Genomic DNA, 22731 nt, shown 5'->3' on the forward strand with positions numbered 1-22731 from the left:
AGAATCGCTCTTTTTAATTTGTCTTTGGGCTTTGCACATATAGATTCCATTTGTTTACTGCTAACAGAAGCTGCAACATTTATGCAGAAATAATCATGGACTTGGCCAATAGGACACCAGGAAGAAGAGAAAAGGGAATTAGAAAACCCCTCTGTCACTTGACTGTTCTGTCAGCATCAAACTAGCTCTCATCTCAGTTTAAAGAGCAGTTTTACAGGGTGCAGCAGAGTTTGTTTATTTTGGAAATGTTTTTTAGCTGATAACTTACCAAATCTTTTAGCTTAGCCTTCTGAGCATGCAGATAGAGATTGTGAAATAATAAGACATAAAATAGAAAATCTCTTCCGTTTGTCTTAGTGTTTGGTAATGTATTCGACTTCTCTGGGTGGTTTAAGCCAGTTTAGGTGCATTCAATGAAAAGGGAGCTTTTAATGACAAAACTAATGTGATTAACTGAGTGAGTGTGAGAGGGGTATTGAAACCTTAGAGAATAAAAATCTGTTAGAAAAGCTGAATGTATCTGCTTAATCCTTTCTCTAATGTGGATGGACCATACTCTCTGAGAGGAGATTCGTCTTTTTTTTTTTTTAAACCTATCTTCTTTCCTTCCTCTTTTAAAAAATGTTCCTTGCCCCCCTTTTTTTTCATATTCAAATGCTTACCCTCAGAGATGGGGACACTTAAAGCTTCTGAGCAAATCGTTATCTTTCTTGGGTGTTCACAGGCTCAAAGGACAGAACCTAATATTTGGGTGCAGAGCTGATTAGTATGGTACTGAGGGTAGAATGTTCTATCATCTCCACTCTTAAAAACCACACGTATTAAAATGGATTTCTAATGCACTTTTAAAGTTTTTCCTGAATGTTTACCTTTGTTTTAGAAAACAGAAAATGAATTTAGTTTGTTCATTTCATGTGATTCTTGAGCCTCACATTGTTTTACAGTTTTCTTCTTACTGTAGCATAATAAAAAAGTCTTATGATTTTATAGTGACACAGAATCCCTTCTAAGTGTTTACTGAAAACAAATAAACTTAGAAAAATATAGTCTAAGAATCAAAGAAATTTGTTCAAAAATTAAGTGTGAAAATAGTCATGGGGATGTAAAGTACAGCCTAGGGAATAGAATCAATAATGTAATAACTATGTATGGTGCCAGGGGTACAAGACTTACTGGGGGAAATCAATTCCTAAATTATATAAGTACTAGGGGCCCGGTGCACGAAATTCGTGCACTGTGTGTGTGTGTGTGTGTGTGGGGGGGGGGGGGGTGGGGAGTGTCCCTCAGCCCAGCCTGCCCCCTCTCACATACTGGGAGCCCTCAGGCATTGACCCCCATCACCCTCCAATCGCAGGATCGGCCCCTTGCCCAGGCCTGATGCCTCGGCCAGAGGCGTAGACCCCCATCACCCTCCGATCGCCTGATCGGCCCCTTGCCCAGGCCTGACGCCTCTGCCAGAGGTGTCAGGCTTGGACAGGGGACCCCCATCTCCCCCTGATCACTGGCTCTGGCCCCCGCCCAGGCCTGAGGCCTCTGGCCCAGGAATCATGCCTGGGCAGGGGACCCCCATCTCCCTCTGATCGCTTGCTCCACCCCCCGCCCAAGCCTGACGCCTCTGACCCAGGCTTCAGGCCTGGGCAAGGGGACCATCATATCCCCCCAATCCCTGGCTCCACCCCCCACCCAGGCCTGATGCCTCGGCCAGAGGAGTTGACCCTCATCACCCTCCGATCACCAATCACCGGATCGGCCCCTTGACCAGGCCTGAGGCCTCTGGCAGAGGTGTCAGGCCTGGGCAGGGGACCCCCAGCTCCCCGCGGTTGCAGGCTCCGCCCTTGCCCAGGCTATTTGAGATCTTTTTTTTATTTCATATGAATTTTTGGAGAGTTTGTTCTAGGTTTGTGAAATATGGTGTTGGTATTTTAATGGGGATTGCATTAAATCTATAGATTGCTTTGGGTAGTATGGACATTTAAATGCTATTGATTCTACCAATCCATGAACACGCTAATTCTTCCATTTGTTTATATCTTCCTCTATCTCTGTTTTCAGTGTCCTATAGTTTTTGAGTACAGGTCTTTTATCTCCTTAGTTAAGTTTATTTCTAGGTATCTTAATTTTTTGTGTGTGTGCAATGGTAAATGGGATTGTTTTTGTTGTTTCTCTTTCTGTGAGTTCATTATTGGTGTATAAAGAAGCCATAGACTTCTGGGTGTTAATTTTGTATCCTGCTACATTGCCAAATTCATTTATTAAATCTAGTAGTTTTTTATGGAGTCTTTAGGGCTTTCTATGTATAAAATCATGTCATCTGCAAATAATGACTTTTTACTTCTTCTTTTCCAATTTGGATGCCTTTTATTTCTTCTTGTCTGATCTGAGCAATTCTCGTAAACCATGTGTGTTTTAGTTTCTTTATCTGTGAACTGGGGATAATAGTCATTGTAATGCTTCTTAGCGTCATTATGAAGAATAGGACCAGGGGTATAGTAAGCACTAAGTCAATGCTAGTGCAAAGGAACAACTATTTTTATTACTATATAATATCAGGGAGACGGATTGTTATACCAGGATGTTGTGGCCAAAGCCTGGGTTCAGAATTGATTTTTTAAAAAATACATTTTTTAGTTGTTTTCAGAGAGGAAGGGAGAGGGATAGAGAGATAGGAACATCAACGATGAGAGAGAATTATTGATGGGCTGCTTCCTGCGCGCTCCCCAGTGGGGAGTGAGCCACAACCCAGGCATGTGCCCTTGACTGGAATCGAACCTGGGACCATTTAGTCTGCAGGCTGACCCTCTATCCACTGAGCCAAACCAGCCATAGCCAGAACTGATTTTTAAATTGTGAGCTTGTTTCTTCCTGAAGACTGTCATTATATGTTTCTTCCTGGGTCATTATATGCTGGGAGCCGGTCCATCCTTGCTGTTTCAAGGGACCTGGCATATATGGCATACGGTTCTTAATATGTTTGCTCACCTTCTTGGCGCTGTGTTTTAACCAAGGTCACCTCTCCGAGAAAGGTTGAATCCCCAGGTAGGGATTTTCCCCTGAAGTTAGGGAGGGAATAAAACCCCTCAGCTAAGTGCCAGGCGGGTAATTAATCACTTTAACTATGAACAATCATGCTTAAGCTACATAATCTTTACTCCCTGGAATGGAGATAAGAAACGCCCTAACCTTTGGAATAGAGATTGATAGGATTGGAATCAACTGGTATAAATACAGATGCAACAAGACAACAACAGACAATTCAGAAGACAGAACCTACACGGAGCCTGGAGACAGAAGAACTTCGCTGGAGAGAACATGGCAATAGATCCTGGACTGAACCTGACTATAGAACCTGGCAAGAGAACCTGACTAGAACCTGGTGACTGAACCTGGCTGGAGATCTGAAGCAGAACCTCTCTGGAGATCCAGACCAGAACTTGGCTGGAGATCCGGGCTAGAGATCCTGGCTAGGCTGCTGATCAACTGAACGCTGTCTCCGTGTCCTTCCTTCTTCACCGACTCCGTCTACGCCTTTGGGAACCCCTGGACCTGCTGGGGTTGGACCCCAGCAATTGTAGGGAAAGTACTGACCTCAAGAAACATTCAGTAGTTATACTAGCAGCCTCAGCCTCAGTTGCCCCCATATAAATGAGTTTATGGCCTTATGCAGTGTCTCATGTAGAAATTGTTCAGAAGATGATATTTGTTAGTGTCCATAAAATAAATAGGAAATATGGTACAGGGGCTATATTGGTGTTGAGTATTTTGGATGGAAGTGGTTGGCAGCGACTCTGTCCTTATTGTCTGATTAGATCACAGCCTTCAAGTCAACAATCCACAGACTAAGTGCTTGCCCTTATCAAGTGAGTAATATCTACAAATTATCACGCTTAAGTTAAAGTCTTACATGAAATTGAACCAAATATGCCAATATTTGACTGTGTTTGACTTATTAACATGGTAATTTCATAGGGTTCAACCTTCACATAATGCTTTGTGCATTCTATGTCTTTTTTTAAAAATTAAATCTTTATTGTTCAGATTATTACATTTGTTCCTCTTTTTTCCCCCCCATAACTCCCCTCCTCCCAGCTCCCGCCCCACCCTCCGCCCTCACTCCCCACCCACTCATCCATAGGTGCACGATTTTTGTCCAGTCTCTTTCCGCATCTCCCACACCCCTTTCCCCCCGAAGAATAGTCAGTCCATTCCTTTTCTATATCCCTGATTCTATTATGATCACCAGATTGTTTATTCACTTGATTCTTAGATTCACTTGTTGATAGATGTATATTTGTTGTTCATAATTTGTATCTTTACCTTTTTTTTCTTCTTCCTCTTCTTAAAGGATACCTTTCAGCATTTCATATAATACTGGTTTGGTGGTGATGAACTCCTTTAGCTTTTCCTTATCTGTGAAGCTCTTTATCTGACCTTCCGTTCTGAATGATAGCTTTGCTGGATAAAGTAATCTTGGTTGTAGGTTCTTGGTATTCATCACTTTGAATATTTCTTGCCATTCCCTTCTGGCCTGCAAAGTTTCTGTTGAGAAATCAGCTGACAGTCGTATGGGTATTCCCTTGTAGGTAACTGAGTTTCTTTCTCTTGCTGCTTTTAAGATTCTCTCTTTGTCTTTTGCTCTTGGCATTTTAATTATGATGTGTCTTGGTGTGGTCCTCTTTGGATTCCTTTTGTTTGGGGTTCTCTGCGCTTCCTGGACCTGTAGGTCTATTTCTTTCACCAGGTAGGGGAAGTTTTCTGTCATTATTTCTTTAAATAGGTTTTCAATATCTTGCTCTCTCTCATCTTCTGGCACCCCTATAATTCTGATGTTGGTGCGCTTGAAGCTGTCCCAGAGGCTCCTTACACTATCTTCGTATTTTCGGATTCTTTTTTCATTTTGCTTTTCCAGTTGGGTGTTTTTTGCTTCTTCGCATTTCGAATCTTTGACTTGATTCTTGCACTCCTCTGGTCTGCTGTTGGGTGTCTGTATAATATTCTTTATTTCAGTCAGTGTATGCTTAATTTCTAGTTGGTTCTTTATCACAACATCGAGGGTCCCATTAGATTTCTTGAGGATCTCACTACATTTATCGGTGGTCTCACCAGTCTTTTCGAAGGCCTTACTAAGTTTATCGGCAGCTTCTAGACAGTTCTTAAGAGATCTTAAAAGTGTGGTTCTGAACTCAATATCCTCCATTGACAGTTTTGTCCTGTTTCTTTGTCTCCGCATTTTTTATGCTTTCTTGGTACACCCCCTAGTGGTCTTTGTGCACAGTCTTGTTGCCTTTAAGCCTTGATTGATGTCGGCAATACTGGGGGTGATTTGACCTCCAGGCTAACTGGCTATGAGAGTCCACTGTGTCTGCAGTGGGAGGGCTTCTGTGCTGGATTTCTAGGGCAGTGCTAATCTAATGTTTGCCTGAGGCTATCCGGCAAATGGTTCTGTGCAGGGCTTGGGCGGGGCGGGTCCCCGGGGATCTACCGGGCAGGCGGAGCAAGCAGTTATGGCTGCTCTCAGTTCCTTCCCCAGGGGCTCTGCCTCTCAGAGTCCCAGCAATGGCTGCAAACCTCTGAGAGAAAGCTGCCTTCGAGTTCTGACCGAAGCCAGACAGTCCCGCTTCTCCCATTTGAGTCTTGGTCCCCAGAGACTCGCCCGGATCTGGAGCTCAGAGTCTGAAACTCCCTCCCCATTGAAAACAACAACCGCGCCCTCCACCGCCAGCCCGCTCTGCGCGCGCACTCCACACCTGAGTATTTCACTTCAGCACTGCACCTCCTCTGAGACTGGGTATGATATTCTCTTTCCTCCTAGTTGTAGAATTTCCACTCAGCCAGCCTTTCTGTGGTTCTGGATGATGTCCATTCTGTCCTTTAGTTATATCTCTGAAGTGGTTGTTCGAGGGCAGCAATCTCCGGCGTTAACCTATGCCGCCATCTTGGTTTCCCCCTCTATAAGTCTTTAATAAAATAAAAGTATATGAATATCTCTTTTTGAATTACTACAGTCTTTGACTAAATATGGGACTAATGTTGAGGTTTTTCCGGTATGACTTCAGTATTTTTTTGAAAGTTTTATTTACTTTTTGCTACCAAAATTGTTAAGGAAAGGCATAGAGATATGTAGATATTCTGTTTGTTTTTATGCTAGAGAATAATGCTTGAACTTACAGTCTCTTTGAGATAGAAAGTAACTTTTTTGAACCACTTAAAATAATAACATTCCCTTAGTGAATTTGCCAATTTTTTCCAAAAAAATTTTAAGTGATATTATTTTGGCTTCTACTAGCATATTAGTATGCCGGGGTTCTTGTTCCAGCATCTAGAAGAGTTCAGCAATCTGGAGAAGGCACTGTGTGTAACTTAATAAAGAGTCCAGAGACGTAACATAATTTTGAAAGGCATTATGGGGAGTCAGAGAAGACTTAGCTAAAGGAACTAAGTTCTCCTCATCTCAGGACCCCTTGCTTTTTATTAACACAAATTGTCCTAAAAAGCCAGGCAGAGATATACACATCAAAGGGTAAGGTTTCCGTATACACAAGCATTGTCAGAATGGGGGAATTTGCCTGCGGCTGTTGAGGTGTTAGGCCAGTAGGAGGCAATAACATGCAGATTGAGATGTCCTTAGCTGTCTGGCAGCAAGCAATCATCCCTTTTCAGGTTTGGGGAAATGCCCTTCAGCCACTTCAGATTCAGCCCTTGCTGACATGCTGGAATTGGCTTCGGCATTGGTAGACTTATAAATGGGTACTTTCTATAGAGTAATTTGATAGGATGTTGCAAAGGCCTTAAAGATGTTTATTTCCTTTGAACTAGTACTTTCTCTCAAGAAAAGAATTAAGGATATATATAAACATTTATCCTCATGTATGTTTATTGTAGGCTTATTTGTAACAAAGATTGAGAATGATACAGATGACCAATTGTGGGGTTTCTTTAATTTTCCTCAACTCCCCATCCTGATTGTTCCTCTCTGGACTCTCATGTTAGTCAGTGTCCTTCTTAAAGTGTGGTGCTCAGAAGCGGACTGAATAGTTTAATGGTGCTCTGACCTCACAGTGGACAGCAAGCTGGACATGGAATTTCTACTATCAGAGGCCAAGTTTAAGACCATGATCTTCTTTCTCTTTGTGTAACTGGAGCTGCCCAAACCCTAAGTATTGTCAAGCGGTGCCGGTCCCCAGCCTTTCTTGTGTCTTTTAAGGAGTGGTAGTAACTGCTATTTGTAGAGATGGCTATTCATGGGGACTCCTTTTCTTCGCCTGACAGAGGCCCAGTGTTCTAGTGCTGAGAGGGGATCTGATGTCAACATGTGAGTCACGCTCACTTGCGACTGTTCTTTTCCAGAGTTTGAGGCCACTTATTGCTGCACGTCAGCACCGCATTCCCCTGCCCAGTTTGCATTGTCACCCTGCCTCATCTACCATGCTGTGCTTGAACATAATGCTCTTCTCTGCGTGCCATGTGTTTACTCTGTAGTTTTGTGCTGCATTTTGAAAGAGCTGAATCCACCTTTGGTGTCCACATATAGGAAAGAATGCTGATCAACTGTTGGAAAGAGGTAGTTTAATGAATTCTGTGATTGGTTCTTGATTTCCATATTTTCTTGGTTAGTTCTGATTGGTATATTTCTTAGGAACATTTTCTGAGAAAAATGCTATACAATTAGGTATTTTTTTTTTTTACTTGCCATGAATAATTGAGAGTTGTCAGAATAGTAAAACACTGTTTTGCCTTTTTTTCTTTGACTTGCATTTACTTATTACTTTAGGCTCAGTAGTTTTATGAGGCTCTCAGTGTAGCATAATTCATTTCTTTATGTATGCCCTAAACCCGTGGTCGGCAAACTGCGGCTTGCGAGCCACATGCGGCTCTTCGGCCCCTTGAGTGTGGCTCTTCCACAAAATACCACGTGCGGGCACACACATACAGTGCGATTGAAACTTCATGGCCTATGCGCAGAAGTCGGTTTTCGGCCTGGGCGAGTCTGTTTTGAAGAAGTACTGTTGATATTTGGCTCTATTGACTAATGAGTTTGCCGACCACTGCCCTAAACCTTGGTGTATGGCCTCACAGTTACTTTTTTAAGGTACAGTATGTCCAGTTATTTGTACATCTTAATTTATGACTTTTCTCACACTCAATATTATCAAAAACTTACTGGGAAAATGCATACTCTATCTCCCTTTTGGCAAGTCACATTGTAATTAAGCATGTTATAGACTCAGAGAAATCCTCCAGTCAAGAAAACTTCATGTTTGCTAATACATTTCCTAAAATTTCCTAAAACCTTTTATTTCACACAGTATCATTTAACATTGCATAGAAATATTGTTGTGCTGAATACATTTGCGGAGAGGCATTTAATTTTTTCTGTAATTCATTTTCTCTGTCTCAAGTTTCCCTTTTTTCCAGGCAAGTGTTACTGGAATCTGGTTGTAGGCAGAACTGTGCTGAGTGACTGTGTTTGCTTGTGGCCACTTACTCCTTTCTCAGTGTCCTCCTTTCCTGACTGGGAGCATATGCCCAGACCAGGTCTGGTGGCTCCTCCTGCCCAGAATCTCTCTCTAAAGTGGGGTAACTGAGTTCCTTTATTCCAGGCTTCTTCTTTTCTGGATTCATCTATTTTTTTTTTTTTTGTCAGAACTTGCCTATTATATAGATATTTCATCTGAAATGAGAAAGGACCAGATCACTAAATTCATGTGAAGGTATTAATAGAAGATGGAAACGTAATGTGTTTCCCTTGCCTTTGGGGCTCTTTGCAGTTTTATAGGGGATACAACCTAAGCTGGGTGACATAGTAAGATGTATATTTTATGACCAGAGACATCTGGTGTTGAATCTAGGTCCTACCATTTACTTGCTGGATAACCTTGAATAAAGTGATTTAACCTAAGAATCAGTTTCTTCATGTAAAATAGTGGACAATAATACATCTGATAGGATTGTTTGAGGCTTAAGTGATGTAATGGTTGTAAACTAGGGCTCAGTAATCAGTAGCAATTGTTGTTGTTGTTATTCAGCTTTGATTCCATTGCCTGTGATTTCCCCCCAACATTTTATTGTGAAAAAAAATTCAGTAAAGTTGAAATAATTGGACAGTCAATACCCATAAGCCTACCACCTAAGTTCTATAAATAATATTTTGCTTTAATTGATATATTATATCAAATGGATTCACCTATCATCCTTCTTTTCATCTTATTATTAAATTCATTTCGAAATTAAGTTGAAGACATTTACACACTTCCTAAAATCAGCTTTAATGTAATTAACTAGAGTTCAGTATTTGTTTGATTTTTTAAGGTAAAATTTACATACAGTAAAATGTACAAGTTATAAGTCTACTGTTTGTTGTGTAACCCAGACCCCTAGGAAGATATGGAATATTTACATGCCCTCGAAAGTTTTCCATGCCCCTGTCTTAGGTAGTCCCTGCCTTCATTTCCAACCCTGAGAATTGTCTTTGATTTTTAGTACTAAATTTCAGGTACTGAGTATAGTCCAGTGATGGGAGTATTTGGGAGCTGGGGAGCTTCCTGATCTGCTTATCACACAAGTGTGGTTCTCAACCTTCCTAATGCTGCTACCCTTTAATACAGTTCCTCATGTTGTGGTGACCCCCAACCATAAAATTATTTTTGTTGCTACTTCATAACTGTAATTTTACTACTATTATGAATCGTAATGTAAATATCTGATATGCAGGATGTATTTTCATTTTTCACGACCCACAGGTTGAGAACCGCTGCTAGACATTGAATAGTTTTTCATGGTATAGTTTTTCCATATAAAATTTTATAAATTTTGTATTTTTATAAAATTGTAGTCATTCATTCAGCAAACATTTCATTACTAGTTATCTTGCTTAAGTAAGTGGTGAGGGAGACACTCTGGAATCAATGAGTGCTGTACAGCATTACAGGGGCTCTGATAAGAAAAGGCACAGGGCATAGTGAAGCATGAAGGAGGGAGTGACTTAGTTCTCCTGACTTGAGGGGCATAGGCAATGATGGCCTCATAGGGGAGGTGATACTTGAGTTGAGTATTGTGGAAGATGAGTTGGTGTTTGCCAGCTTAGGTGAATTGGAGAGAGGGAGAAGGGATGTGCAAAAGCAAAGAGGAAGGAAAGAGCTTAGTGGGCTGGAAATGGTTTTTCTAGGCTGCAGCAAAGGTTGCAGGAGTTAAAGCTAGAGTGGTAGGTAGGGAGGACTTTGCATGCTATGCAAATGACTTTGGTTTACTTCTATAGTTTAGGGAGTAGTTAAAAGGTTTATTAATCTGTTAAGGGGATTATACTCAAAAGATAGAAATTGTCTAGTAGTTAAATGCTTACCTTTTATGATCAAATTAAAGTCCTATGTCTTTTGTTTTATTATACTATAACTAGAGGCCCAGTGCATGAAATTTGTGTGGGGGAGGGGGCGGTCCCCTCAGCCCAGCCTATACCCTCTCTAATCTGGGACATCCCTCTCACAATCCAGGACCACCGGCTCCTAACTGCTCACCCGCTTGCCTGCCTGGTCGCTCCTTACTGCCTCCCCTGGCAGCCTGGTCACCCCTCCGCCTGTCTGGTCACCCCCAACTACCCTCCCCTACCCCCTGCCGGCCTGATCGCCCCATACAGCCTGCTATTCATTTGTTTGGTTGTCCCTCACTAAACCCCCTGCCGGCCTTGCCACCCCACACAGCCTGCTGTTTGGTTGTCCCTCTGGTTGTTTTGGTTGTGATGGCCCCTGGCTTTTTATATATTAGGATTTATATTTATGTTCTCACTCTTCTTTTTATTTCTCTAAAATGACAGGTGGTGTGCCAGTATTTGAACAATCCCAATTTATCTGATAAAAAGTTGCTGCAGAATATTTTCCAAGCTCTGAATGTATATTACAATTATTCAGGCCAGGCGAGATGCCTGAATATGTCAGAGACATCAACTAGCAGTCTTGGATCCCTGGGTTGGAGCTATCAGGTAAGTGTGTATAATTTCTCCAAGTAGAACTTACTTTTCATTGATAATGGCTGGCTGCAACAGAGTTCACAAGATTTTATCACCTAACCTGGATCTCAGTGTGGTCTCACTCTGAAGCCATGATAAGTTTCCTCATTCATTCATTCATTCATTCATTCATTCATTCACTCATGTATTTAATCATCGCCAAATATATTCTGCGTACTTATCATCGGTTAGGCACCCTTCTAGGCTCCAAAGATACAAAGATAAGTAAGACATGATCGATCTTACCATCAAATGTAGCTTGTTGAAAAAGAAGCGCAACTAATATTAAATAGGTCTTGGTAAGTCCTATAAAGGAAACATTTTATGGACACATAAATGAAGGGGAGTCTAGCTTGATTCCTCCGAGATTTTGTTCTTTCATCTGTACAATGAGAATAATAAGAATAAGAATACTTTCCAGAGTTGTTTTGAAGATTCAATATGATAATAGATGTGAAAAAACAAACAAACCAGTTTACAAAGAAGGAATATATAACTCTAACTTCTGTGATTTCTCAACTGAACCTTTCCAGGAGCAATGAGAGGTGGTATGACACAGAGAGGTAAAGAGCAGGAACTCTGAAGCCAGACTGCCTGAGTTCAAACTCTGGCTTTGTTTCTTACTAGTGTATGACTTTGGACAAATTTATTTAATTTCTTTGTGCCTTATTTTTTCACTAGACTCTTATGGGTTGCTTTCTCAGGCCTGCACAGAAATCGTCATGCCCTTTTGTACCAATGGTATTGATGACATGTTTGAACCTCACCCGTGGGACTTGAAGACATTTTCAGATGAATGTTTTAAACAGTGGGGTGTGAAACCAAGGCCCTCCTGGATCACTTCTATGTATGGAGGCAAAAACATCAGTTCCCACACGAACATCATTTTCAGGTGAGTTATTGCTGTTCCAAAGAAAAACTTTGTTGTTAGAGACATTTGTAGAATAGCTGAGAAAATAGAGCCAGGAAAAATGTTGGACAATATAATAATATAGAATACAACCAATGGTATCCTGTTTACCTATTACTTGAAAGATAGAGGATGCTGGGAGCATTTGAGATCTTGCTTCCAGGCATGTCATCAGTTTGGCTCAAATAAACTCTTCTAAAATTTCCCTAAAAAGGAAGAGGAGGAGGCGGAGGGGGAGGAGGAGGCGGAGGAGGAGGAGGAGAAGAAGGAGAAGAAGGAGAAGGAGAAGAAAAAGAAGACAGAAAGAGGATACAGAGTAGAGATATGATTTTACACTCTATTACCACCATGGTTAAAGGCTTAAAAACAGCACAGCAAGAAAATGAAAATATTCTTAAAAATTCCTCAGCACAAAATGAAGCATCATTTGTTCACAATTTGCCTTACTTTTGTGACTATTGTTATTAATGGTAATAAAAATTTTTTAGTATCCATATAACAAATACTTTTGAAGCACCCAATCTGTTCTGTTTCAGAAACTATATCAGGAACTTTAAATAAATTACCAAAATTTGAACCCTTACAACAATCTTGTGAAGTAGTTGTTATAGTTCCTTTTTCCTGAGGAGGAAAGTGAGGGTCACTGTGTTCAGTCACTTGCCAAAGTTCATCCAGCTTTATTTTAGTTACTAATAAAACCAGATTTCAACCTTGGCCTTATTGACCACAAAAATCCCGTTTGTTCATCTACATTGTACTGCTCTTATGGTGACATATGTGGTATTGGTTCACATCAGAGTTATTTGTGTAGACTCTGAGTGTATCTGATTGCCACTTCAAAATTTCCTTGTTTTGGCTTGTACATCAGGCTGACAGCTATTAAGAACAGCAACTAGTTAATAAAAAAATGTACTTCCAAATCTATATGGAAATAGTAGAGAGATACCTATACACATCTCTTAACCTGGAGCTATTGTATAAGTACAAATGTCATTCTTTTACAAGCTTTTATAGACAGAGTTAAATTTGATCTTTGGGACATGCTCAATAGCTTTTAGGAATAAGGAGTGCTGTTTTGACCAAAGGATCACTGCTTGGGTTTAGGCCCATAACACTGCTCACTTTGCAATCTAGTTTATTGGGTTGATGCTATTTTCTGATCCAGCAGAGTACCTACCCAAAATAAAAGGTGAAACACTTTAATGGAAAACTTAAAGATTCTTTTTGTTTAATTTCCTTAAGTCGTGTTCCTTGTGCTCAATAGGATTCTTCACAGCTATAGTCTAAGGCTCAGCCTTATAAAAGTGGCATTTGTACAAATAAACTATTTAGAGCATTTAAGGAAATGGTACCAAATTTGGGTGTTTGAAATTAGGGAAATGTAAAAGGACTGAGAGGACTGAAGAAAGTTTAAGTACAAACCTAGGGTCTCCAAGCTTATCTTTGTTCCTCAGAGGAGAAAGTACTTTGTCATTTTTTTTGTTTTTCTTTAGGAGCTAATCTCTATGTAGTATTTACATGGATTTCTCTTGCATGCTAACATTCCAAGGTCACCCTTCCTTGCTTTGACCTTACAAAGCTGAAGTTCAAGTTGAATTATAAAGTGGAGTCTGTATGAACATTTTAATATATGAGTTTTGTTCAAATACATTTTTCTTCTTTATTGGGTTCAACTATTACAGATATGTATTTTAGTTATCCATTTGTCCTGTTATATTATTTTCTTCAGGCCATCAAAATAACAATCATCATCATCATCACTGGGAGGGGGATAGATTTTTTGTGAGGAAAATTTGGGCGAAAGAAGTGAAACACATAGGTGGAAATTATAAAACTTTTAGTTCAGTATAAGAAAGGACTTTCTAACAGTTCATTATAAAAACAGACTTTCTGCCCCCATGAGATTGTGAACTTCTTAATGGCAGAGACTGTCTTGATCATCTCTGTGCCTTTAGCACCCGCTACAGGGACTGGCACATAATGAATGTGCAATAAGTGTATTGATGAGGATGAGGAATGACATATGGAGCTCAGGAAGGCTTCAGAGGCATGTGCAAGTTTAAAAGCAGGACTTTGTGAAGATGCTGGTATATCTTTCTGCCATGGCAAGTCTACGTTTAAAAGAAATATTTTTCCATATGTTGCTAGGTGAAAAATCCAGTGCAAAAAATTTTAGGTTATCTAAAAATTCAGAATTCTCCTGTTTTTCTGAAGGAAGCACATTCCCAAAGTAAAGGAGCAGCCTTGGGTGTCTCTGTTCTGTGTACTTCGTGGCTACCAGCTAGGAAACATTTCTGGTCAATGAGTGAGAAAATGTCCAAGGAACCATGTGAAAATATCTTTATGTTCATGCTTCTCTCCTCAGGTTGCCTCACACAAATCCAAGCATGACTACTTCTCTGATTGGAAAGTTCAGTCTGTATTTGTTGGATTGATGATTTGCAGGTTAAGAGCTTGGGCTTTGAAGTCAGAGAGGCCTGGGTGCTATTTTTCCTTTTTCACCAAGTTAGCTGTCTAGCCTCAGGCAGATTGCCAATTTATATTATTAGAAAACTGGTGCATGAATTTGTGCACATTGAAAGGAAATTAATTAGAAGAAATATTTTGGAGGCCAGGGAGGGACCACAGGAGGGCTCCAGGGCGTGTCCAGCCCGTCTTACCCAGTCCTGATCGGCCAGACCCCAGCAGCAAGCTAACCTACCGGTTGGAGCATCTGCCCTCTGGTGGTCAGTATGTGTCATAGTGTCTGGTCGAGCAGTTAGCCGACCGGTTGACCAATCATTCGGACACTTAGCATATTAGGCTTTTATATATAGAGAGAGTGACTTCCTGACAGGTTTATTTCAGGGAGTAGGTAGACTGTTATGGAAGGGGGCACGGTGAGGGCAGAGATTTTTGTCTGTTCACTGCTGAATTCCCTATGCCCAGTCAGTGCCTGCCACAGAGTAGGCACTCCATAAACATTTGCTGAATGAACGAAGACTCAAGAAATAGTAGCTATTAATGGTTTCATTTCAGCAGTTTTTTTCCATAGTGGTTTTGTTGGAAGGATTAATTTTCCCCCCATCCTTAACTGGTAAGAAATTATGTTACCCCAATGGTCATTCTCAGTTATTTAAATATAAATCTGAAAGGGAATTCCTGAGAAGCTGATTAGTTTAACATAATTTTTCAGGCAAATTAATTGTTGCTAGCAATTAAGTGAGGCTCACTGTTGGAAATTTTATCCAGGCAATTAGATTTTCTCATGAAAGCTATTATTTTTTTTTCTTTGTAAATTTCCCAGTGACTGGTTTAGCTTTCTCATGTCTAGGACCAAGAAATTCAAGTCCATGTGCATCTTAGGTCGCTCAGCAACTCCAAACACTGTTGCTAAGTCACTAGGCTGATTCAGATGACCTTTTAAATCAAATGCAGTTTGCTTATTATGTGGCTGTTAGGATGGCTTTTTTGTTTTGCAAATAATGGAGAGTTTCCTAATCGGGTTGGTCCTGTCAAATTGAAATAATGATAAAGGCTATTTGTTCACTCAAGAGAATCTAACCCCTTGTGTAGTTTACTTTAAAAATATATTTGGTAGTTGAAAACTAAGGATCCTATTTTGCATGTGAGTTTTGCCTTTTGTTTTTAATAAAACCAAAAAAATTACATTTTTGGATTAATTCCCCCCCCCCCCCCCAGCATGATGTTATTAAGTTGAAATTGAAATTTCTTTTTCTTAAGAAAAGTGAAAATTTGTGGTGAGAATTTAAAGTTGCATTTCAAACACATATATATTTAATGTACCTAACTGCATATTTTTCATTTAATTTGTACATTTGCCTAGAAAAAAACTGATTGCATTAGTTTTCTGACCCAATTTCTATGAGAAATAGTTTCACGTTCCTTTTCATGATTCATATACTTCTCAGAAGTAGTAACGCTTCTCAGGCTACAAAATATGATGATAATTATAATGCTGCACATTTATGTGCTATTTTATAACTTTCATATATAATATTTAACTTGGACCCTACAATATCTCTATGAGGGAGGGACATTATCTTTAAAATTTTTTTGGGGGGGGTAATGCATGTTGGAATTGAGGGTCATAGGGGTCAGATGACTCACCCCAAATTATGTAGCTAATAAGGGTATAAAAACTTAGACCTGCTGACTTAGTTAATTATTATTTCCACTGCTACACACAGGTGAAGTCAGTCTCTATATTTATATTAATCACTTATATTAACTCTGCTTTGTCATGTAAAAAGTACTGAAGTGATTTACATGTTCCTGACCTTGTATACATGTATTTATAGATCTCTTTTGATTAGGGCATCTGGTATCTGGCCAAAGACAACTAGACATTCACATTCTTTTTTCATTCATTCAGTAAACATTCGCATGGGTCCTATGAGTACCAGATGCTGAAGCTACTGTAATAAACAAAGCAGACAAAAATTCCTGCCCTTGGGCAGTTCTAGTTTGAGAGATAGATAATAAACAAAATAGCACCTATAAGTATGTTAGGAGATATATGCTAAGGAGGAAAAATAAACCAGGGAAGAGGGCTGTGAAATGGGGGTATAAGAGAGGCAGGTTTGAAATTTTAGATGGGAATGACCAAGGAAGACTTCACCAGGGGTGACTTTTGGAAAACGATCTGGCAGGAGTACCTAGATAGCTACGAGTGTGGTGGGGTAGGAACACTCCACAAAGAGGAATTAGCAAGGGCAAAGGCCTTGAGAGGTAAATGTGCTCAGCACGTTCTCCTCCAGGGACAGGAAGGAGGTCAGTGTGGCTGGAGTAGTTAATGAGAGACTTGTAGGTCCTAGTAAGGTCTTTGATTTTTACTTTGAATGAGATGGGAAAACTTGGACTGTTTTGAGCAAAGGAGTGACATAATTTGATTCAGGTTTTATTAGGATCAAATTTAATAGGATCAAAGCCACAATAAGATTCATTTCCTACCCTACTGATAGTAGGGAGATAAGAGTAGTGAGAAAGGTCAGTAAAAGGCTAGTCAGGCTAGAGGTAATGGAGACTTGGATCAGAGTGGTGGCAGTGAATATGGTGAGAGGTGTTGAAATTCTGGATATATTTGAATATATAGCTGACAAGATTTGTTGACAGATTGGGTGAGAAATAAATAGATTAAAGAGTGACACCAACTTTTTTGGCCTGAGCAACTAGGACAAGGTGCCATTGACAGAGATGAAAGAACATACATAAAAATATCCTGTTATTTCAAGTCATAGGGAGATAAAGATTTTCCAAGAGGTGCCATATAAGGGGAAAGTGATCTAATACCTACAATGCAATGGACCAGATACATAAATCCAGGTATTTTGGTCCCTATTTTATATTGAGAATAAGCTTCCACGAGATTAGGAAGATGAGAGGCAGACTTGGGACTGGAACCCAGGTGTGTCTGATCCCAAAGTTCATGCTCTTTTTACTGTGCACCACACAAGTCAAGAAGGTATGTGCTGCTGATTTCCAACAGCAGTCACATGTCCGTGAAATGTAATGTAGTATAAAACCAAGTACTGGACTGGGGCTATAAAAACTATGCTTGTATGAAAGATTTGCCATTGCTAGCTGAATGAGCTGGGTGTTAGTTTTCTTACCTATAAAAGAATTATCATTAAACCTACCTCACAAGATTGTTATAAGGGTCAAATGTGAAAGACTTTGTAAACTCTAAACCAGTCTATACATGTGTGGAGTTAATAATACCAGGGAACAATTAGGTTTACAATAATGTCAAGAATGAAATATTTAGGAATAAACTTAACAGAAAAAGTGTGACATGTATATACTGAAAACTACAAAACATTGTTGGAAGAAATTAAAGGTCTAAATAATGGAAAGCCATTTCATATACTTATGGAAGAAGTAATATTGCTAAGATGTCAGTACTCCACAAACTGATCTACAGATGCAGTAATCCCTACAAAGATCCCAGCTGTTTCTTTTTTCAGAAATTGACAAGCTTGCATTCAAATGCATATAAAACATGTAAGGGACCTAGAATAGCCAAAACAATCTTGTAAAGGAAGAACAAATATGAAGAACTCATACTTTCTGGTTTTGAACTCATACTTTCTGGTTTTGAACTCATACTTTCTGGTTTCAAAGTTGTTATAAAGCTACTATAATCAATACAGTGTGACACTTGCATAAAGATAGACATATAGACCAGTGGAAGATAATTGATAATCCAGAAGTCAACCTTTATATATATGGTCACTTGATTTTCAGACGAGAATGCCAATATAGTTCATTGGGGAAAGAATAGGCTTTTCAAGAAATGGTGCTGGGAAAACTGAGTATTCACATGCAAAACAATGAAGTTGGATCCCTATTTTGTACCATCAAAATATTAACTCAAAATGGATCAAATGATTTAATTGATGACCCAGTTTAAAAATTGGGAAATACAAATCAAAGCCACAATAAGATTCATTTCCTACTCACATAAGATGGCAGTAATTAGAGGATGAGGGGTTAGGTGAAAAAGGTGAAGGGAAATATAGTCAATAAAACTATTGTGATAAGTTTGCACGGTGATAGGTGATTACCAGAATGAGTGAGGTGATCACTTTGAAAGGTATAGAATGTTGAATTGCTATATGTACACCTGAAACTTACATAACTAATGTAATATTGTATACCAACTATACTTAAATTTAAAAAAGTATAAAACAAAAACATAAGTGTTGGCAAGGGTATAAAAAAGTTGGAACCCTCATATGTTGCTAATGGGAAATGTAAAATGGTGCAGTCACTTTGGAAAATAGTTAGGCAGTTCTTCACAAGGTTAAGTCACCGTATATACCAGAAATTCCATACTTAGGTCAGTCTGTACCCAAGAGAAATGAAAACATGTATCCATGCAAAAACTTGTATATGAATGTCCATTGGAACAATATACACAATAGAAAAAAAAAGTGGGAACAACACAAATTTACATCGATGAATGGATAAATAAAATGTGGCATATTCATACAATGGAATATTATTTGGCAATAAAAAGGAATAATGTATTGATACATACTGCAACATAGATGAAACCTGAAAACATTGTGCCACAGTGAAAGAAGCCAATCATAAAAGATCACCTATTATATAATTCCATTTACTAGTATATGAAATGTCCATATTAGACAAATCCATAGATACAAAGAGTAGGTTAGTGGTTGCCTGTAGCTGAGTGAGGGAGTTTGGGGGAGGGGAATGGGAATTATTAGTTACCAATAGCTAATAATGGGTTTCTTTTCAGGATGAAAATGTTCTAAAATTGTGATAATGGTTACAAAACTCTGAATATACTAAAACCCATTGAATTCTACATTTAAATGGGTAACTTGTGGTGAAATATATCTCAACAAAGCTGTGAAATATTATTAGGGATGCTGTCTGTGATTGTATTGGATTTTTACTAAGCTAAACTAAATAGCCTGCTTCAAGGATTGATCCTGTTTACAGTGAAAAGTGTTGTATGAACCAGCCAAGATGAATAACTTAGTAGCATTTCTGTAACTTTAAAGGTAATGTAAAATGGGAGTCTTTGAATAATGACCAAATTTTCTGGTTCAGATTTGGAGGAAATTTTTCAGTTCATTCACCCTATTTCCCAAAGTACTATATTACAAAGAAAGTAGTGTATGAAAAATGAAGGGTTGTTGTTTTTTTTTAAGAGCTAAAAGATAATTATCATTTCAAATATGAGAGATTTTATTCATCACTTTCATAGTTGGCTCCTAGGAAAGTGGCATTAATTGAGGAACTGCAATGTGTCTGACACTTGTGCTTATTAAATATACCCACAGTACTATCTTGTTTAACCCATACAGCAACCTTATGAGATCGGCCTTGTTATCTCTCTTTTATAGAGGAGGAAGGTCATATGGCTTTTGAGTGATGAAGCTGGGATTGGAATTTAGGCTTTTAAATTCCACTTTCCAGTACAATCTGGGTTGACTCATGGGGCACCACCTTCATTCTTTGGTCCTATTTCTTTCCTTAAAAAATTATATATATATATATATATATATATATATATATATATATATATATATATATATATATATATATATAATAATTGATGTCAGAGAGGAAGGGAGGAGAGAGAGATAGAAACATCAATGATGAGAGAGAATCATTGGAATATTTGATGGCTGCCTCCTGTACATCCTCCAGTGGGGATCGAGCCTGAAACCTGGGCATATGCCTTGACTAGTAATCGAACCATGACCTCCTGGTTCGTAGGTTGACACTCAACTACTAAGCCGTGCCTGCTGGGCTGGTCCTATTTCTTGTACTTGGTTTTAGAAATATTGTAGAACTCCAGTATGAATCACATTTCTACAGACAGATTCAATCAGATCAAATCCCCCATTTATATATAAGCTTGTAATTTTAGTTATTGTGCATAAAGTAGGTTTCTTCTATCTTATCTGGATATAGGTATGAAAAACTAACAATCTTATTTTTTCTTCTTTCCCTCACATAGCAATGGTGACCTAGACCCCTGGTCAGGAGGTGGAGTAACCAAGAACATCACAAACACCTTGGTTGCCATCATTATCCCAGAGGGGGCCCATCATCTAGATCTCCGAGCCAACAATGCCTTTGACCCTATGACCGTGCTATTAGCCCGCTCCTTGGAAGTTAAATACATGAAGCAGTGGATTAGAGATTTCTATGCCTCTCCGAGGAAGAAGCACTGAGCAACTTTTGATCATTTTCAGTTTCTTTTATGTTCATTCCACCCACATTCCCATTCACTTTGGTTTTCTACGCGTATCTACTTTCCCTTTTTTATCATTAGATTTGGAGGGGCAAAAATTTGAGATAGAAGAGAGGGTGATGGTGGTGACAGCAGCCACCCCACACCCCAGGTTCTAGCCATCTTTGCACCTCACCTCTTCCAGGAAGAATTTTTTTGTGACAGCTGTCCCTCACCATCAGTGGCCCTCATAACTGGAGCAGAGTTCCTGACTGCCTTTCACAAGAGTTAGAGTCAGTTCCTTTGTTTCTCTGCAAGCAGGGACTTCTTTTGCTTTTGAGACAAGTCTCTGGCTCATTTATTATTCCACACCCATGCCCTCCCAAAAGGAAAAGCAGAAAATAGATAAAAATGATGTAATTGCAGCTGATAGGAAGGGTGTCCGATGCCAATCCAGGATATAGGAACTGTTTCTTTTGTACTTGATTTACAGGCTTTGAACTGTGCTGTAAATAAAGAATAAGGCTGGACCTGTGTGTTGCTCCTTAAGCTCATTCCAGCTGTGGGGAATGCTGTGTGCACTGGGCTTGGCTGTTTTTGGAAAGTCCTTTAATTTTCTCTTTTCCATTTGGCAGCTCTTCTTAGTTCTGGGATATTTGCCACTGTGGTACTGCCAGTAAGAAATCTGGCCTGTTTCTGCTCCATTTCTCTTTATTCCTAAGGTCAGTTTTGTGGTAATTTGGTTCCATTTTGCCAGTTTAGGAAAATAACTCTGTTTTGCTTCATTTTACATCAGAGCAAGCTTTTATATGCTATGGTCACTGATGATACTTCAGTAAGAAGCCTTTAAAAATTGATTAATCAGCTATTCAGAAGGTAGAATGTAGTTATGTTCAGCATTTTTTAAAATTGTATTTTCTGGTAGTCGTTGCAGCTGCCATTCAAGCCAGAAGTGTCAGGACACTAAGAGGCAGGTGCACGAGATCTTTTCTGTATGGCATGCAAAAGACAAGCTGACTAATTCATGCGGGCAGCATATTTGACATTAATAAATGGCCAAGCCGTTACTACTTCCAAAGGGTTGGCTTCTTTCAAGCAGTTCTTACACTGAAACCTTTCTTCAGAAGAGCTTTTCTAGGATAACAAATAGTGTTGGATCAAAACCTTTCAGGGACACAGAGAGAGACTAACAGTTTCTACTCTGTTGAAAGAGTTCTTCCCCCTTGTTTCTTTTTATTTTTCCTCAAAACATTTTTTTCTTTACCTTGCCTTGAGAGCGTTTTCTGCTTTTTAAAAACTGTGCCTTGATCATTTCTAAAGTACTTATTTTTTAAAAGAATGCATGTATAAAGTTTAATTCTTGGGTGAGGGATTGAAATATTTCCCTTATTTTCCCTGGCATCCGGGAGATACAGAAAAATCTTTGTCTGGTTTCAGAAGCCTTCAGTTCTCATTGTAATGAGTTGTCCATCAAAGCATTTGGTCACTACTTTCATTTCAACATCAGAGAAAAGTCTGCTGATGTGGGAATTTAAGAGTCAAAACAATACTAGTTTTTAGTTTTTATTCTTTGTCAACAAGTTATATAATGCAAGGTTTATGGGCTTTCTAGACGATATTCTTACTATTTATTTTAGGATACTGTTGATTTTAGGGTGTTTTCCTCGAAACCTTTTTACGTGTTTAAAATCTTTAAAATACTTTGCCACTTCATATTATATTAATTCTTTGGGTGAATCGAATTTTTGTAAAGAAAATAATTGCCAAAAAAAAGAGACTACTTTTCTGCAAGTATAATTTGGTCTTCTGTACGTGGTTGTTTTTTTTTCTATGTACATTTCATGACAGATGGCAACCATAATTAAAGTTAGCCTAATTAGAATATGCTGAAATTTACTTTTAAATTGAAAAAGAATTAGAACATCAAATAAACCTTATTTAAAGCATCCCTCTATTTAATAGATGATGCTTTTGAAAGACCAGGAAAGAGAGACAAAGAGAGATGGGGTGGGTTTTATTTTGATTTTGTTACTTTAACTACATAGAGTCAATGGTTAAAACTAAGGAAAATTAAGGATCTTTCTTAAGGGTTCTGTATAGTCAAGAGAT

General features: G+C 39.0%; 1 protein-coding gene across 3 annotated transcripts in view; it reads left to right on the forward strand.

Annotated features, from left to right (window-relative positions):
• The window catches only part of PRCP (prolylcarboxypeptidase), a 68880-nt gene extending 47725 nt beyond the window's left edge, over positions 1-21155 (forward strand). For all 3 annotated transcript variants that reach the window (XM_059708322.1, XM_059708321.1, XM_059708323.1), the window contains 3 exons: positions 10805-10969; positions 11701-11888; positions 20407-21155. In XM_059708322.1, the coding sequence (XP_059564305.1) occupies positions 10805-10969; positions 11701-11888; positions 20407-20623 (570 nt within the window). In that variant the 3' untranslated portion in view covers positions 20624-21155. The remainder of the gene's footprint in view (positions 1-10804; positions 10970-11700; positions 11889-20406) is intronic.
• The last annotated feature ends 1576 nt before the right edge of the window (positions 21156-22731 follow it).

The sequence above is a fragment of the Myotis daubentonii genome, chromosome 9 (assembly GCF_963259705.1).
Source record: "Myotis daubentonii chromosome 9, mMyoDau2.1, whole genome shotgun sequence".
In the NCBI taxonomy this organism is placed as follows: domain Eukaryota; kingdom Metazoa; phylum Chordata; class Mammalia; order Chiroptera; family Vespertilionidae; genus Myotis; species Myotis daubentonii.